General features: G+C 34.0%; 1 protein-coding gene across 4 annotated transcripts in view; it reads right to left on the bottom strand.

Annotated features, from left to right (window-relative positions):
- The window catches only part of CCDC102B (coiled-coil domain containing 102B), a 341,353-nt gene that overhangs the window by 157,873 nt on the left and 163,372 nt on the right, over window positions 1–20,108 (bottom strand). For all 4 annotated transcript variants that reach the window (XM_010358894.2, XM_010358895.2, XM_030925874.1 and 1 more), the window contains one exon: window positions 401–610. In XM_010358894.2, coding sequence (XP_010357196.1) covers window positions 401–610 — 210 coding nt within the window. The remainder of the gene's footprint in view (window positions 1–400; window positions 611–20,108) is intronic.

Here is a 20,108-nt window from a genome sequence, read left to right as displayed (position 1 = left end):
TTACCATAGCTGCCAGCAAGTGCTTATTGTACAGTTTCTTGAATTAATGAAAAAATCTTTACTGGAAATAAGATCAACAGCTTAGAAAATACTGAGACAAAGCTTTAATAAGAAACAAAAAACCAGAAAGGTCTATTTCTTACTTCATTTTTCTTCTTCCTTTTGGAAATCTCGAAACTGTCTGAAGATTTGTCATATTTTAACATTTGACACACTTTGTTTCAGATGCATGAACAACATTATTTTACATCCTAGTGGGCAAAAGAGCAAGGGATATCAGGTATTAGCTAGCACAAAAGGAAATAGCCAAATGTGGAGGCGTGTACGAGTGAAGACAGACTCTGCATAGGCATCAGGGTGAGATTAGACAGTGAGAATTTGCTCCAAGGAGCACCCATACCTGGTTTTTTCCTTGCAGGTCAATTTGTGACATCTTGAAATCAGGACTTTGAGAGTTTGCACTTAATCTAATTTTCTTATCCAAGAGCTCTTCCATTTCTTTCACCTGGATCTTCAGCCTTCTATTTTCTCTCTCCAGTCCCTGCTTTTCTGTTTCAAGTATTTCCCTCTTGTCCCACTCCGAGGTGTTTTCAGCTTGCATTCTCTCCAGCTACACACAGAAAACACAAGAAAGCAGCATGCAGCATTTGCAATTGCCAAAAGGTAACGCCACCGACAAACAGACTCCCATTAAGAAAGGTTCGTGGATATGTCCATTGACATAATTTTAAAAAGAAAATTCTATTTGTTTGAAAACATGAGAAAAATACAAAAGTCTGAAGATCAGGCCAAACTGTAGATAAACAGACTTTTCCTCTTGGTTCATGTAACTATCTCTACAGCCATATGGACCATATTTTTCAAATACATGTGTCAAGTGAAAAACTGCTGCTCTTGGGAACACATTAATCTCCACTCTCAACTGATGAACATTCTTAGTGGAGAAGACATAAAACCATTTTGTGAGCAATTTTGATTGGATATATTTCACTTATTCATTCACTCATTTATCTAGGGAATAGATAGATGCTATATGGATCTATCTATCTATCTATCTATCTGTCTGTCTGTCTGTCTGTCTGTCTGTCTGTCTATCCATCCATCCATCCATCCATCCATCCATCCATCCATCCATCCATTCATCTATGCAACATTCGCAGTTGCCAAAAGGTAATGCAAAGGTAATTTCATTTTGACCGGGCGCAGTGGCTCACGCCTGTGATCCCAGCACTTTGGGAGGCCGAGGCGGGCGGATCACGAGGTCAGGAGATGGAGACCATCCTGGCTAACACGGTGAAACTTCGTCTCTACTAAAAATACAAAAAATTAGCCTGGCGTGGTGGTGGGCGCCTGTAGTCCCAGCTACTCGGGAGGCGGAGCTTGCAGTGAGCTGAGATCGCGCCCAGCCTGGGCGACAGAGCAAGACTCCGTCTCAAAAAAAAAAAAAATGAAGAAAGAAAAGTAATTTAATTTTATATTGAAATACATATATATGCTTTATAATTTTGTATTTTAAAATTTTACATTAAAATATTTTCAATGTAAAGTTATATAAAATTGAAACAATACCACAAACAAATAAAATCATATTGGGACACAGCTGTGCTTCACACTTTGCCTATGACTGCCTTCATACACAAAGGCTAAGTTAAACTGTTGGGAGAGAGACCATATAGGTAGTAAAGCCCTAAATAGTTATTTTGTGGTCCTTTACACTAAAGTTTTGTTTACCTCTGCCCTCTTCCCATGGTTCTCAACCAAGGCTGCATGGTATATCAACATGAGGAGATTTTTATAACCATCAATGACCAGAAGCCTACTTTAGAAAGTCTGATTTAAGATAATTTTACTATCTCCTTTGGTTTTTATTATTTTAGTGTTTTTATGTTTTAAAGAGGCAATATCAAATGTATTTATTTTCTGCAGTTTTATTACATCTAAGTGCTCATTATGATGAGGTGCAATTGTATTTATCTGCTATAACTTTTTTTTGTGGACATTGTAAGTAGAAGTGAATACTAGCTTTTTTTGCTGGAAATTATAGTCCTGAGCTATGCATTCTAATCTGACTTCACGATTTATCCTCTGGATAAGCTTAGTCAGATAACTTCATCTACCCCAATGTGGACAATTTATCTAATCTGATGAGGTTTGTGAGAAGTGAAATTAATCAAAGTAATTAGAAAGCACTTTGTCTAGCAATGTAATACTTAAAGGAGAAACACTGTGGTAATATAAATTTTTTTTAAAATGTATATTTCTGTCATAGATTTGGGCATATGGACACCAATTTAATTTATTGCATAAATCTATACAGCAGAGTAACTCTTTACAGTAGAAAATCTATTAGAATCTCATCCTGGTTCCACCACTTACTCATTGTCTAATTCTGGACAAGACATTTATTGTCTTATTAAGTTTTCTCACTAGTAAAATTAGTATGGTACCATACATATAATACCATAAATACAATACCACAAATACCATATTTATGGTATTGTGTGGACAGAAGAGGGTCAACTACTCAAAATTCCTTGCAAACTATTTAGGATGATTAAAGTATGAGGCATTTTAAAAATATCTCAAAAGGATAAACATTCTAAATTACTTGTTTTTACATTGTTAATTATAATGGCTTGATTGCAGCATACTTTATAATTATCATACTGTTATAAAATCTGTTGCTATGACATGTTAAATTCTAAAAACCCATCAACTTAGTCAACATTTAGAAAAATGTTACATTTCAATAATATCCTTTATAATATCATAATAAATTATGATATAAAAGCCTAAAAACTGCTTTTTCATATATATATAATTGCACCATTATTGTAGAAAATGTTCTGTTCCCTAATCTAAGAGATGCTCTGGCTTCTAAAATGTAGGAAACCAAAATTACATTCTTGGCACATTTACCTATTATGTATAATAAACTAAGAGTCAAATTTTAGATGATGTAGTTTGACATTTGAGATGCTTGTTTGGGAATATGAGGTGAAAATATTAAATCACAATTTAATTTAGTACATTACATTACTTTCATTGTTAAGATTAATACTTAAAGTTTCTATTGTTGCCTCACTTGTCAGAATAAAAATAATAAAGTTGCCACAAAAAGGCAGCAACTTAGTGATGAAAAATTAATATAAGGAGAGCAAATGTATTTTTGGGCAAGGACAGATATGCTGTGTCAAGTCTTTGTAAACTTGTAGGATTCTTTTAAATGTTAAAATTAAATCAATTGATTTAACATTAAATAACAGATAACAAGTAGAACCAAGGTTTTAAATAAGTAATACATGGTCTGAATGAACAAATTTTAACTCTTAAGATTTTTTTTAAAGTAATGATTTTAGCAGTAGCAACAACAAAGCTTAAATAATGCCTTCTGATGTTTTACTATTTACAGATTTATCAAAACATACAAATTATTTGATAAATGTATGTGTATAACATATATTAAAAAGTAAAAAGCTTATAAAAATTATTAGCAGTTTTAGTTTTTATTTTGTAAAACTGTTTCTTATCACATCATTCTTTTCCAAGAATCATATGAAAATCCACTAATTTAAAAAGCATTTAATTGCATGTACCTTAAAATGATAAATAAAAAATCAAGTAATATTTTAAGCTCTCAGAGTTTATCATTAAAAATTACAATAATTTTATCAAATGGAAATAGAATTCCATTGCTTTGCTTCTGACGATGAAGAGAAACTCCTAAAATACTTTAATTCTAACTCAACTGTGAATTTTAACCATTAGTGTGTTCTAGCGTTAAATGAATTTCAGATAACGCAGAAATTACTGAAACATGTTTTCTGAAAATTTTAACGTAAAAGTACATTCTTTGTAGAGTAAGTACTAAAATATTTGTTCACTTAATGACATCAATTTCTTGTTAAACACTGAGAAAAAGTACATAAATATCCAACACTATATTTACTGAATGAATATTTATTGAGCATATTTATGTATCAAGAAACAAAGAGGAACTGAATATATGACATTAAAAATACAAAGAGAATATGAGTAAAATTGGGCATCTTTTTACAAAGGAAAAAAATTGAGTATCACAGAACGGCTTGCAATAAATCAGGTAAAAGGAGAAGGTTGTTCGAGGAAATGATATTTAAGCTACAACTTGAAGTTTAACAAGGCGGAAAAGCACAGCCAAGCCCAGAGTATACCAAGCACAGGAAGCAGGAAATACTGTTTGAACACTGCAAGACCAAGAGGAGTCTGTCCAGTTATGGAAAGCTAGGATTTGGGGAGGACATGGTATAAAAGGAAATTGAGCAAACACGGACTGGTTCTGAAAAATAAGTATGAATATCACAATCACTTGAGTTGCTTGTAAAAACTGTAGTATTGTGATCATTCCTAAGGATAAAATGTTGGATCATTTTGTAAACATAGCTATTTACTCATTCTTCAACTGTCACCGCTTGATATTGTTGAAAATATGCCTAAAATTGTAATCATTAACAACAACTGGAATACAAGCTTTATGAAACCAGGACTACGTCATTTTTCTCATAAACCCAGCACCAGACACACACTGTATGTGTGCTCCATAAAAATCTGTTAAGTGAGAGAGAAAGCAGATAATGATAGTCTCCAGGAAAAATCCTTTCTGTATTTCAATGACAACAATTAGACACAAAGCAAAATTAAGACAGCACTCTAGGCAAATCCAGTTACTTGACTTACCATGACCTAACATGAAAAGGATTTCTCAGTACATTGACTCTGAGCTCTTACTGCTATTGTCAGAGCTGCTTTACATTTTATAGTAGTGAACACAGTGAGGCAGAGATGATTTTTAATGAAATAACCAACAGATCAGTCCCAATTCTCCTTTTAGACTGATTGCCTCAACTTTTGTTCTTTAAAACATAAGAAAACTTTTTCCTACAACCTAATGTTGTGAGGGAGAAATGAAATCATTTAGGGAAAATATTTATTAACTTCCAAATTCAAGTCAAAAATGTCTAAAGTCATAAGTTTATTCTCTAAAGAAGAAAACATCAATAGCCACTTCAAATACAAAATAGTGTATTAACTTTTTCCTTAAGTTTTATCAAGATGACAATCACTTTTTAAATGGCCCTAATCAGCTGAGAAAACTCCCAAAAGAATGCACTATATGCCACCTGGCAGGCCAGCAAAGAGTCACCTAACACCAATGTGGATGTTCCAGTAATCGATTTGCAAATATTCCGAATTTTGATTTCAGACAAGTTAGCCATAAAACCTCATTATATATACTGTGATTTTGGAGGAAAGAAGGAAATGACAGAAAGCATTTCTGTTTCCTAGCAGTAAGAAATTATCACCCTTTATTGAGGCCCTAAGGTATCCCGGGTAAACAGTCATATAGATTATTTCCTATTCTTACAATGATTCCACAAATCATTTGGCTGTGCTATGCATGAGGGAGCTGGGGTTCCAAGAGTAGAAGACATTTTCCAGTTGGGCAAGGAGTCCAAGCCATGGTTCACCTAAAGATCCTCTCTAGTTCTATTTCTGAGCTCAGACACCAGTAAACAGGACCACATATCCACTTGCAATAGCAACTACCAGATTCTGAATCCTATATTGCATTATAGCAAAGGTTTCATTTATGATTTTGTTTTGGTTTTATATCTTTTAGGGTTTTTTTTCCCTCTTTGCTCTGTCTCTGTCTAAGGCAAATTAATTCACGAGAGGCAATTTCTGTAGAATCACATTTAAAAGTCTGGCAACTCCATTTTAACTGAGTCCATATTATCAATATCACCCCTTGTATCCTTTACCAGTCTTCCTCTATGTCTTAGAATCACAAATAAGAATTGGAGGAACCCCTTCCTAAATGAAAGTCTACTTCCAATCTGTCCATAGTTAAACATAGCCTAGGGATAGCTCAGTTTTTTTTGACCAAGAGTCAACAGTACAATAAATGATTTTAGTGATATGTAATGTCATACATATTTTAGTTGCTTTCTTTTTATTTAAAATACTTGGAGAATTTCTAAAAGTAAAAATTGCCTCGCTAGTTTGAAACAAAATGTGTGCCAAAGTTAAATATAAAAGAAGAGAGTGGCCAAAATGCTATTTCAGATTAAACATGAATCAAAAGCAATGTAAGCATTTTTTAATGCATCTATTTCTAAATAAGTCAGTACATAGTAGAATGACAAGTGAAAATACATTTGTAAATACTTTGATTATGTTCTGGTAGAGAAAACTTACAAACCTCACAAGTAAAATCTCTTAAGGGGATGCTTTGGGCCCTGGATTTCACAACAACCGTGCACTGCCTCAAAAGTTCTTAATGATCTTATAGAATTAATACTTTCCCTGTCTCAATTAGAAGTAATAATCATCTATACAGAACTTAGGAACTATGAAAACTAAACATAAAAATAAACATGTTACTGTTATCCCTGCAAAATGAGAAATGCTTCATGAAAGCATTCAAGCCCAACTAGAGAAAAGCCTTGATTTAAAACCAAAACAGAAAAAAGATGCCCTTCTTTCACTCCCATGCCAAACACTGACATGCTACCATGGATTTCTTATAAAATCAAGGAAGTGTGAAACTTTACAGGATGAGTACTTACCAAATTTGAGAAGTGAAACACAATAAAGCTGGTAAAATGTAGATCTTATTCCAGGGATAATAGGAACAAGGGGTTTATATAAAGCATCTATAATGGGACTTAATTTTACCAGGCACAAACTACACTCTCAAGCGTGCTCTATTATTAGGAAGAAATATGCAAACACACAATACTTAACAAGATCTGCATTAGAAAAATGAATGTATTATAAGGGAATTGTAATTAAACATGGGAGGTAAGCGCTCTATTTGCAAAATCTCTCCTAGAAGTAATTTTAAAAGTAGACAAATTATCTTGGCCCCACAGTTGCCAAACAGGTATTCTCAAGGATTTCAATTGATCTCAGTATCCGAGAAACATGAAACCTGCTGACACTGCCTAAAACAAGCTTTTCTGCTCAACCGAGAATATGCTTTGTGTTAATCCATATATTTGTTTTCTCTAAAGAATTAACAAGCATTATTTGTAGACACTCTGATGGTTCAGAAAAAAAAGCAAGTTAGTTTCAATTATTAGCATTGAGTTGTAAAGAAGAAAAAAGTTTATATATAATTTAAAGGAGGAAAATAGTGGGATAAGAGATGGTGAAATGAATCAGAACTGGAGAATGATGCACAAAGAAAGAATAAAATTGTGACCGAGTATTAATGAGCACCCCTTTTAAATCATCATCTTTTATTCCGTATCTGTGCTAAGAATGATTTAGCATAACCATTTTGTGTTTTATATATGTTGCTGTTCTAATATCTGGGTTTTTAGGGGGAAGTTGAATTTGCCAAAACTGATACATTGATGAACTCTTTGAAAAAAAAAATGAAGACTAACAATTAGCTTTTTTGTAATTAAACCAGAACTACATATGCATTGACATTAAAATTTGATCAACTAGACAAAAGGATTACTCTTATAACTGGGTAAGCTAATTCTTTTTTTTTTTTTTTTTTTTTTTTTTTTTTTTGAGACGGAGTCTTGCTCTGCCACCCAGGCTGGAGTGCAGTGGCCGGCTCTCAGCTCACTGCAAGCTCCGCCTCCCGGGTTCACGCCATTCTCCTGTCTCAGCCTCCCGAGTAGCTGGGACTACAGGCGCCCGCCTCGTCGCCCGGCTAGTTTTTTGTATTTTTTAGTAGAGACGGGGTTTCATCGTATTAGCCAGGATGGTCTCGATCTCCTGACCTCATGATCCGCCCGTCTCGGCCTCCCAAAGTGCTGGGATTACAGGCTTGAGCCACCGCGCCCGGCCGCTAATTCTTTTTTTATTCATCTTTAAAGTCAGCAGTTTTTATTGGCTTCTCTATTCATCACTGAGTTATAATGACAACTGTGGTGATAGATCAACTGCCCATAAGTATGTAACTTTGATTCTGGGCTCATATTATTTATTCAGTTTATCTATCATTGGACAAATACTAGTGTTTATTATATATAGATACAGATATCTAGATATACATATTTTTGCTGGTGTATACACACAAAATTGGTCTTATATTCAGCAATATCTCTAAACTCTCAGAAAATATATCTTGTAGATTATTTTGTGTTTTGTAAATAATTACATCATTTTTGATCATTGTAATTTTGTATCTTTCCAACACTTATAATTGTATTTATTTGTCTTCTTTTGTGGAAGTGGCTGGGACCTGAAGTAAAATATTAAACTGATAGCATGCTTCCAATCACTATTAAGTAAAACATTTGCTCTAAAATGTTGCTACTTGATATCAGATTTTAACAGTCCACTTTGATTGCTACTGTGTTAAAATGTTTTTCCCTATAAGCATAAATTTAGTTTTGGCAAATGCTTTTTAAATAACATTTGAGATAACCATGCCATTGATTTTTGCTTTTAGTCTGTTTAATGTGATGATTTGCATAATAGATGTTCTAATGCTATAATGTCTTCCACTACTGTGACAAAGCAATTTTTAATTACTAAATTTAAATTAATATTACTTGCACTTGATGAATGTGTTTGCTACTAAATTTATCTGTGAAATTAACTGTAATTTTCCTTTCTTCTATTATCTTTCTTTGGATGCAGTAGTAAAATTAAATTAACACATTGGAAAAAGTTGGAAAGTTTTTCTGCTTTTCTCTTCTCTGGAAGATGTCCTTAAAAATTGGAATCATGTATCCTAAATAGTACAGCTTGTGCATAAACTTTTCTGATACTGGAGTTTCATTGCAAGAAGAGTTTTCGTTTATTATATTTTAATTTAATTATTTGCTGTTATAATCCATTCAGCCTTTCTATTTCTAAAGTGTCATGTTGGGTAAGCTATATTTTTCTGGTCAATAATTTGTTTCATGTAAGGTTTCATTTTTATTAGCAGTGTCTCTTCATGGTGTTTCCTTATATTTGTAAACCTCTGCCTTATCAAAAACTATGTCTACTTTTTATTACTAGTAACTTCTAATTATAGCTTCTTGATTAATTAGTTATTTTTTCCAAAGAATTAACTTCTGGCTTTGCTATCTCTATTAAAGTTTTAAAAAATTATTTGATCAATTCCTAGTATTGTCATTCTTCTCTTCTTTCTACACTTTTCTTCTGCCACTTTTTTAACTTTTAAAGTAGAATATTAGCTTATTTGCTTTTTTGTCTTTGTTATTTTTGTTATTCTGGATACTCCAAGAAGCAATTCTACAACTCATTGTAGAAATGTAAGAAGTTTATTAGGGAGAATGCCTATGAGAAAAAATGGAGAGGAAGACAAGAGAGGTGGGGAGCAGTCAAACTGTGATGCAAGACTGGCTTTGAGTGAGGGAGAAGCAGCAAAGAAGGGAGGCGGCTTTGGAGCCTCTGAGACGTCAGTGCAGTCTAAGCAAAGTTATGCAAGACCCTCAAGGGGTGTTTGAGTCAACATCAGTAGCCAGAGGAACATCACACCTCCCAGGAACACAGAGGTCAGTGTTAGGCTGGGAGCAGCCTGTGGAAAGCAAGATCTCATTTCCTGGTTTCAGAACGTAGCAGCTGGGTTCTGACTTAACTATATTCCCTGTAATTGAGATAGGAGAGGCATTGTCTAATGCCAGACACAGCTATTTCCTTATATACGTATTGATGTTATACCTATTTTTAAGCTTTGCAGTATCCCTCAAGATTTCAATGTTTTTATTTTTCAGTCTTAAATTACATTAAATGTATTTATTTGCTAGACTTATTTAGATGTCTGTTTTGTAATATCCAAGTAAATTAGTTTCTTAAAGTAATTTTTTGTAATCAATACAAAAATAGATGACTATGGCTATAAAATAGTATCCTTTGAAAATTCCATAGTTTAAAACATGAACACATACTAAATCTCAATCTCTCAACCCAACCTCCAAAGATCAAAACTGAGAAAAAAATAAAATCGCTGGTAGTTGCAAACCTGTCAACATAATAAAGAGGCTTAGACTTATAGAATCTTGACTGATATGTAAGAGGTGCAATAAATGCCTGAGGGCGGCAGAGCTTTCTCTGGAGACGACAGGGGAGCAGAGTCAGATAGGGATGGTGCAGAAGAGAAAACATACACTATGCTGGATGTCCTGGAAAGGTAGCCACATCACCTTAAGCAGGGAAATAACTGAGAACAGGTCTCAGACTTGGGGAGCCAGAACACAAGCTACTATCAGAAATGTAATAAAGGAGATTAGAAAGCCCAGGGGTAATTGTTTTCAGGTTTTTCAAGGTCATGGGTAGCACTCTAGATTGCAAGAGGTATCTTGGAAAGCAGGGGTGTCATTTAGAAACTTCCTGGAAAGGGACAGTAGGAAAGCAAGAAGTTGCTATTAAGTGAATTATCGAAGAATCATAAGATAAATTTCTTTTCATCCCCCTACCCAAAAGCCTGAATTTTTAAAAAGTGTCCCTTCACTGTATCGACAAAAGAGGGCACACTACAACTCAGATATTAAGTACACAACTCATAATATTTATTATTCCACTTTCCCCCATAGAACCCACCTGTTACCACTTTTTCTTGCTATCCGAGGAAAATCCTACCCAACTGTTATGGACTGAATTGTGTTCCCCCCAATATCTGTGTTTAGAAGTCTTATCCTCAGTGTGATTGCATTTGGAATTAGGTCCTATAAATATGATAAATACATAATAAAGGTTAAGAGGATTCATTAGGGTGGGGCCTTAATCCAATGGAACTGATGTCCTTATAAGAAAAGGAAGATGCACCAGAGATCCCTCTCTCCAAGTGAGCACAGAGGAAAGACCATGTAAGGACACAGTGTTCAGACCATACTAGACAATATTCATTATAACACCCTAAGAAAATCAATTCATGATTCCATAATGTTAAAGAGAGAAAAAGAGTCAAAGAAAAAAAGAAAATAAGAAAAACTACTGGGAGGGGCAGGAAAATGGTAGCTCAAAACTGTAAATGGATAGAATAACTTTTGCAACTACCAATTATAATAAATTTACATAAAGATCATCAGTGGGTTTCAGAATCATTAGATAAAGGGTTTCTGGAGAAAACGATACATTCAGGAATCAAAGTGTTCTACCACACACGACTTCCAATTTCAGAGTGAGTATGATATTGGGGAAAGCTGGCAGTTCACACCTTAACTAAGGGATTCTATTTAGCATGGGTAATAGCTGAACAACATGGCATTGTTTCTCTTAATACGAAGCATTAGGAAATCCATGGAGATGTTATATATTATCCTTACTAAAAATCCGTTAACCTGAGTCTAGTCTGTCAATCAGTGGTTCTCAACCATGATGATTTTGTCCTGAGGAGACATTTAGCAAAGTCTGAAGATGATTTTAGTTGTCACATCTGAAGAAGTACTACTGGCATCTGGTGGGTAAAAACCAGGAGTACTGCTAAACATCCTACAATGTACAGGGCGGCACCCCACAATATGTCAATAGTGTCAAGGGGGAGAAATCCTGCTCTAGACTTAATTCTTGTTTGTAGGAAATACAGAACATAGAAGAATAAAGGATACCATTAACAATCAATTAGACCAATACAGAATATAGCATATTATATCACTGAACCTATCTCATTGTTTAAAGCACCACTTTCGGGGGAAATAATGAGAGAATCTATTCTAAACTAAAAGCAATTAGGAAGATATAACAGCAGACACATTAACAAAACTAGACTGGAGGCTGCTTTGCAATAATGCCTATAAAAGACATTCTAGGAAAAAGAGAATTTATGAATTAGCTATTGATAATATCAATAATTTATTAATTTATTCAGTTTGATCATTATGATTATGTAGGTAAATGCCATTATTCTAGGAAGAGGCACGTTAATACATTTGAGACAGGCATCATGATGACTGCCCCATGTGTTGAAATAGTATACCTACAACAGACAATAACCTTAAAAGATAAAAGATAGTGCTGATTTTAACATTTATTAAAGTTAGAAATATACTTTTTTAAAGAACATAGATAAAGAAAAACATATTGCAATAGTAGCCTATGTAGGAAATGGTATGGAAAAACATGCAGAAAATGTAAAATGAATGATTGAGCACAAAGAGAAGGCCTTTGTAGAAACCAGTGGTGATCGTGTGCCATAAACTAAAGCAGATTGCCTAAGAAAGTTGTCTGTGTCTGAGTGCTAAATAAGTAAAAAGTAAACCTATTTATTAAACATAAATATGAATGTATGCCTTGGGTGTCAAGATATCACCATCAGTCCCAGGGTCCTGCTTGCAGTATTTTATTTATACTCTGGCACAGATGGACAAGTTCTAGATAAAACATGTTTTCCCACTGTACACTATACATATGTATTGATTTTGATGTTTCAAGCTTTTATTTACTTGGTAAGGTTAAAACTTCAGGATGCGGGAAAAAAAAATATTGTGTTAGTTGTGACATCAGCATTAAAGGTACATTTGAGTGAAGATTTACATCCGTAGCCTACGTTTTCTCTTCTAGGAGTGGGAAAACATTTTGCAAGTGCGAGTTAGTTGAAAGGATCGATGACTCAAATATGTCAGTGAGCCAAAGTCCAACACGAACATTTGTCCAAATTCAAAAACAAATGTCAATGCCTATGGATCGATTACATAAGACTCTTCAGCTCACCTGACCTTTTTACAGAAAGGTTCTTAACATTTATGGTAGAGTATAGTATTTCCCAAACGATTAGATAAAGGTCAGAGTTACACACTTGAGTGTCATATGAAATTTAGTTTTCAATAATTATGTATGATCAGAATTCAAAATCATTTGTAGTGAAAATTTTAAGTGGCTCTTGTCTAGAACCTGGCATATATCCTTTGAGCTTCCTATTATGCTTGCTTTTACCTCAATGCTCCACCTCACTGCTGCGCTCCGCATTCTCTCACTCCACAAAGTAAAATCGATGGGAGAAGGAAGAATCTCCTTCCTTCTCTTGCCAGCAGTCCTAGTGTCAAATAAAGGAGTAGGTTAAAATGACAACTGCTCCTACTCAACCTAGATTAATGGATAGAGCATACATGAGGAAAAGCCTTTGTGGGGGCCAAGATGTTTAACTATAAAAAGAGGAAATATAGAATGAGTATTGAAAAATTTAAGGACCTAGAAGCTAAAAAAGCAGTGGTCAGGATTGTGGGATCGCCTTATAAGTCATCAGTACTGAAATAAGTAAAGAAAGGCTTGAACTCTAAATGTCAAGAAAATGACTAGCTTCTGAGAGCAGGTTATTAAAGGAGTATAGAACCACTTTGCTGGGGTCCATTGAAATGAGTGAATGTCATATTAGATACATGGAGTAAACACCAGCATTATTAAGCAAGGCAGTAGAAAGTATATGGTAAAGGATTCCTTTGACCAATTAAAATGGTTACTATGCAGTCAGTGACAAGATTTAATGAAATCTTTTCTAGAACAAAAATTTCAATGGACTCAGAAAAAAAAGTGTATTCACTCTATTTGAAAAACAAACATTGAACATATAAAATGATTCATTATCTTCACAATATATCAAGAATATTTTTAAGCTTATAAAATAATTTAGGTTTCTACTTAAGGAAGTTCAATTGAAGATTTCTTCCATGTTAAAATTGAGTTCAACAATAGGTTCAAGATCACTTTTTTGTTGCTGTTAATATCCAAATACTTCATCTTCCAAATAAATAGGTGGCATTTACTGAAAATTTAATGGTTGTATGTAATTTATAAATCATCACCCTTATTTTAATGTGAAGGCCTATTATCTCCATATCATGGCTGAACATAATATATGGTATTATTTGTCCTATTATATATCTTTTCATTAATTACAACGTCTATTATTTTTGAGAATGTCTAGTGAGATAAGCACAGTCCTAAGCTGTTTGCCTTTGTTAATTCACTTACTCTTCTTTTATTTATATTTTATATATTCTCCCAAAGTTCTGGGATTACAGGAGTGAGCCACTGCCCCTGGCCAGGTATTCCATCTTAACATTGTAAAAATATATATATATATTTACAGGTGACCAATGTGGTACACTATAATTGCATTTATTTTGCTATTATAATTTTACGTTTCCTGAAGTTATGAAGTGCCTCATAGTTTCTTGCTTAGTTTTCAATGTAGTTACTAATCTGGAACATTTCAATAGAAGTACACATTTCCTAGAAATACTGACATACCCAGAACATAATATGAGTGTCACTTCTGTTTTATTTTGAGACATCTTTTACCTGGCATCAACTTTCATCATAATCCTGGAAATACTCTTGAAGTCTTTTCTATTTAGTTCTACTTCGTAATTCATGTTTCCTATGTCATTTTGTGAACTGCAAAGAGGTTACAACAGTTGATAATTTTTGGAGATTTGATAGGTCTTCTAATGAATTATTCTAATCTATATTATTATTGTAAATTGAGTATGTGTAGAATTCTAAGAGGTAAATCACTTTCTTCAGAATTTTAAACCTACATTGTTTTATAATTTCTGGAGTTGCTTATTGAGAATTCTGATAATTTTTCTGATTTCTGATTATCTATATGTGCTCATTTATTTATCACTGCTTCCTTTCAGGCAATTTATTGTATTCCAGTGTTATGAACTTTAATGAAATGAACTTTGCTCTGTCTTTTTGGTATTATTATGCTACTTACTTGGATGGATATATTCATCTAAACCATCATGACCTTCATTTGGAAGAATTTTGCTTTTCTAATTCTTTTGCTTTTAAACTTCTTTTTTAAGGATCTCTTAATTTGGGGGACTAATTGCTAAATTAATGTTTAAGAAACTTCCTTTTTTATTACATCCTTGTCTTTGTGGTTTACTTTCTGGGTGACTCATTCAACTTTCAACTCCAAATTATATATTTAATTTTCATTTGTGCTATCATGTATCCATGTCCTAAGAGCAGTATTTTTGTTTTCTCCATGTTACATTTTATGTAACATTCTGTTATTTTGAGGGTAATCAGTGTTTTTGCTCTTTGGATATCAGATGTAGGGCTTTTAATCTACTTCTGCTACCGGAATTATTTTTTAAAAATAAATTGCATTGTATATATTGTATGCTACATAATGTTATAATATATAGAGAGAGTGGCAAGGCTACTGTAGTTAAGCAAATTAGCATATCCATCACTCACATAGTTACTTACTTTTGTTCATTTATTTTGTGGCAAGAACAGTTAAAATGTATAGCTACATTCCAAACACTCTGGGATTAAAAAGAAAGTAGGAAACAGTATCTATATTTAATTTTCCAGATGTAAAAAGTTAATCCTCCTCTTTGGCTCCTCTTGAAAATGTGGCAATCCTTTTATTATGTTTGTAAAGGTAAATAATTCTATATACGAGGTAGTGAGAAAAAAACATTTAAATGAAATATGAGCCTGTAATAGTTACATTCTTGGTTTATTTAGGAGCTAAAATGAATAAATTGGTTACATGTTTACAATAACTTAATCCAATTTCTATCAAACATGATCATATATCACTCTGGATTCCAGAAATAAATCAATGGATAGTGTAGGAAATAATCCTTTTAAAGGTGGAGACTGATGTGAAGGGGAAAACATGGGGATATTTTATTAAAACTATCAGTTTCACTGGCTTTGCTCGTTTCTTTGTCAGGTTTTGGGCTTGAAGTGAATGAGAAGTATCAAGACTTCCTTAGGAGAAGGAACATGTTGCTAAAGTCATTGCAAGAAAAGAGATTGGATTCTCTGACATCTCTCATTTTATTTCTCAAAGCTATAAGGCATTATTTCATACTGTCTGAGTGGCAACAATAATTGTCTTGTTTGTTTATTTATTTATTTACATTTTCATTCGTGTGGCTAAAGTGCAACATGCAAAGTCAGTTTTTGCAATGCAAATTATCATTGGCTCTTTAAGGACATTTGATTTTTAAAATCTTATTAAAATAATAGTTAAAATATTTTTAAAATATTTTTAAAAAGAAGTGTTCCTATTATTATTTAGCCACATTGTATCAAAAGATGTATTATAACTCCTTTTGCTTGATTTATGTGTTTTTGCTTAGGAGTCTAGCATCGGAGAACTATATTCTCAAAAATGTACAAATAAATTAAATTTATAACAATACAATGAACAAATACATAAAATGTTTAGTTAATTTTTGGTGGTGTAAAGCAGCATCACATAGTGGTCAAGGGTGTGAGGTTTAATGAGAGAGAGAGAGAGACAGAGAGAGAATGGGAAAGATAAATTATAAGGAATTGGCTCATGCAATTATAGAAGCTAAGTCCCAAGATTTGTAGACAGCAAGCTGGAAGCTCAAGATGTTCTGATGTTTCAGTCCAAACCCAAAGATTGGAGCAGATCACGGTTCCAGCTCAAGCAGTTAGGCGTCAGTAGTTCCCTTGTTCTCAGCCTTTTTGTTCTATTTAGGTCATCAATTGCTTGGATGAAATCTACCCACATTAGGGAAGGCAATCTGCTTTACTCAATGTTTTCTCCCAAAACATCCTCACAGACACATCCAGAATAATATTTGGACAAATGTCTGGGCACCCTATGGTCTAGCCAAGTTGACACATAAAATTAACCATCACATTGTCTTATAAAATTGATGTGTTGATTAAATGAAATCTAATGTTTTAAGTCCTTACAAGGCTCATGAGACCTACAAAGTATTCATAAACATTAGCTCTAAATATCTAGTGATACTCAATCTGAACAGAGTATTTTAATAGATCTTTATGCATCTTTCATTAATTTTCAGTATTTAAGACAAGGATGCACATATTAAATAGTTTTGCTTCTTTGAAGGGAAAGCTTCTTGGCCTAATTCTTTTTCCTTTCATCCCTGCTCACCTCCAAATGACATCTTCCACTCATTGGTTAATAAAATAATTGCAAAGCGTAATTGTTTTGATTTATCACTGGTCTGAGTTATTTCTTAAGTAAAGCAATTATTGTCTTGGTGATTTCTAGAAAACCTAAAATCAGAGACTCAAATATGAACAGAAGATAATTTTTCTATTTTTCAGGGCATTTGAATCATTGCTAACTACACAGAAAGAAATGCCTCAAACTGTAAAACCTAATTCCAGAACAGTTGTTTTGAACTTGGACAGATCAATACTGAAAATAAAAACCAATATGGTACATCACTGTTAGAAATAATTGTTCCAATAACTACTTGTGACTACTAGGATTAAAAAGTACATCAAGCAATGTTTTACTAATGCATAAATTTATGGAAGCTATTTAATTAACATTTTCTACTGCTTAAATATTCAAATGCAGGAGAATTTCTAATACTATTTGAGAGAAACAATTTACTCCATTAAAGAAGTAACTCAATTCAATAAAAGGTTTAGAGGACAGTGAATTTCTCCAATTCACCCCAAAAGTAGAGTTGTTATATCAAAATGGGGCTTATCTTCATGACTTAAGTTGCCCAGTCACTAGTTTTCTTGATAGTTCTGTCCTTCAAATAATTACACTTGCCAGTCTATACTTGTGACTGTCTTAGTCCATTCAGGCTACAAAATATCATAACCTGGGTGGCTTATAAACAGTAGAAATTTATTTCTCACAGTCTGAAGCCTGGAATCCAAGATTAAGTTGCCAGTAGATTTTGTATCTGGCAAGGACCTGCTTTCTGGTTCACAGACAGCATCTTCTCCCTATGTATCCACATGATACAGGCGTGAGCTAGCTCTCTGGGGTCTCTTTTACAAGGGCATTAATTCTAATTGTCCTCACAACCTAATCAACTCCTAAAGGTCCCACCTCCTAATACCATCACCTTGGAAGTCAGGATGTCAGTATATAAATTTGGGAAACACACCCCCATTCAGACCATACCAGTGACCAGCGTGTTTTGAGTGCATCAAACGTAGTCAAATCTAGGCTGGGTGTGGCGGCTCGTGCCTGTAATCCCAGCACTTTGGGAGGCCGAGACGAGTGGATCACTTGTCTTAGGAGTTCAGGACCAGCCTGGCCAACATGGTGAGACCCCTGTCTCTATTGAAAAAAAAAAATGCAAAAACTAACCAGGCCTAGTGGTGTGCACCTGTCGTCCCAGCTACTTGGGAGACTGAGGTGAGAGAATTGCCTGAGCCCAGGAGGCAGAGGTTGCAGTGAGCCCAGATTGTGCCACCGCACTCCAGCTTAGGTGACAGAGTGAGATCCCATCTCAAAACAAACAAACAAAAAAGGAGTCAAATACAGAACAAAACATATTCCAAATGAATATAGACAGCTTTGCCCTTCCTCCATTCTTATTTTACTTTTTCTTTTGACCTGCTAGAAAGTTAAAATAGAAAGTTTTCTTTTTCGATATGTGCTTTGTCCCTATCTTTCCCTCATTCATTCAGCTAATGGCCATTGGTTGAGCGATTGTGAGCCACACACTATTGCAGAATGAAGCTAAGAACTCCACCACCTAAACTGTCAGGCCCTTTCCTTCCCTGTTTATGCCATACTCATATTAACCAGGGATTTCAGCAGAAGAGAAATGTAATTGTTTGCGTGATTTAAGGCATATGTTTTCAGAAGGTGTCAGTTCATAGGAAAACATGTTTTCTAAGAAAAGCATTTGATGATAATGATGGAAAGGTTCTAAGTCAATGACCTCTCGTGTAAAACGGAAAATTTCTCTCTACTGGAAATCAGAATCCTTGTTAAACACAACCATAAGAGTGTTAGTAAAGCAGTTTTGGATTGGAAGCATTTGAGAGTAACAATTGGTATGATGACATGAAAGAAATTAGCATATTAGTGTAGATTTGCTAAGTTGACTTGTGACCCCATGGGAAGCAGTAAACAGGGTCTTAGAAGAATTGCACAGAACTTACAGGAAAAGTTCAAATGTATGTGTTTATGTCCTAAGGAAGATAAGAGCTGGAGGGCATCATATTAAAGATCTCAAGTAGCTTGAAGGTGTTGAACACTAGATGTGTTGAGATTGGCACTAAAATGTGCACAGTTTCTAAAGAAGGGAGGTGGGCTATTCCTAAGACAAGCTAATATTTACAGTTGTCATTGATACAGTCCCTTCTTTTCCCACTCACATCACAATCATCATTGAGCTCTTCTCTATGTAATAGAAGACAGCAAGAAACTTGAGGGTGGCAAAAATCTCAGATTGTAATTCAATCATCAACCCAAGTTAGCTCGAAATCTTTTCAGAAGACGTAGCTACCATGGAAAGCTACTACTGATGTGCTATCAAAGACTATTTGCAGTATTTTATTTTGAACTATATAGTTTAAATGTTTTGAAATAAATACCTGTTACTCAAGGCACCTAATATTTCCTGAATAAATGATAACAGGCTTTCACTGGTTATGCAACTTTCCATTTATCAGATTTCTATAAATGCAGAATAAGTAACAGTTTTATTCTTGAAAAAATTGAATATTTAGACTTGTGTTTATCTAAATGACCAGAAAGTATATTTAACTGTGACAGCTTGATTCTGCTTTCCCAGACTGTTATTTTTCTCCAATGGTTTATTCATATCAAGTCTTATTTTATATATTCTGTTTCCTGAGTTTTGTCAATATAAACCCAGAATGTTTAAATCTATATCACTAACAGACTTCTGAATTAACCTGCTTGCATTCCTCAATATCCCGCTCCAAAATCATATAACCATTTCTAATATATTCATCATATTCTCAGTAATTGAAATCTCTTTGCTAGAACATGTAAAGTCAATAAGAGGAATGGAGATACAGGAGATTTAAATCAATTCAGATCAACACTTACTGTGGCAATCTCTAAAAATTAAATTATGATGACACCAGAGTTCTAATTATACAATATCCTTCATGTCAAAGATAAGGCTATTTAACTATGTCAGTAAATAAAATATCTGGTATTTCATCTAAAATTTCTGACTAGGTCAATCCCCCTAGCCTCATTCACATTTGCTGTATAGCTCCCAAACTGTTGACAACTTACACTAAAAGGTACGGTCTCTGATGAATACTGTACCCCTCGCTGAAGGCTGTTCTCTGAAGGCAAGTCCATTTCACATCCCACACCACTGAGTTACCAGAACACAGCATAGCAGATACCGTACAATATTTGCAGAACTAAAGATTAAATT

The sequence above is a fragment of the Rhinopithecus roxellana genome, chromosome 21 (genome assembly GCF_007565055.1).
Source record: "Rhinopithecus roxellana isolate Shanxi Qingling chromosome 21, ASM756505v1, whole genome shotgun sequence".
Classification (NCBI taxonomy): Eukaryota; Metazoa; Chordata; class Mammalia; order Primates; family Cercopithecidae; genus Rhinopithecus; species Rhinopithecus roxellana.
Note: the sequence above shows the minus strand (reverse complement) of the source record. Positions and strands in the feature narration are given on the sequence as shown.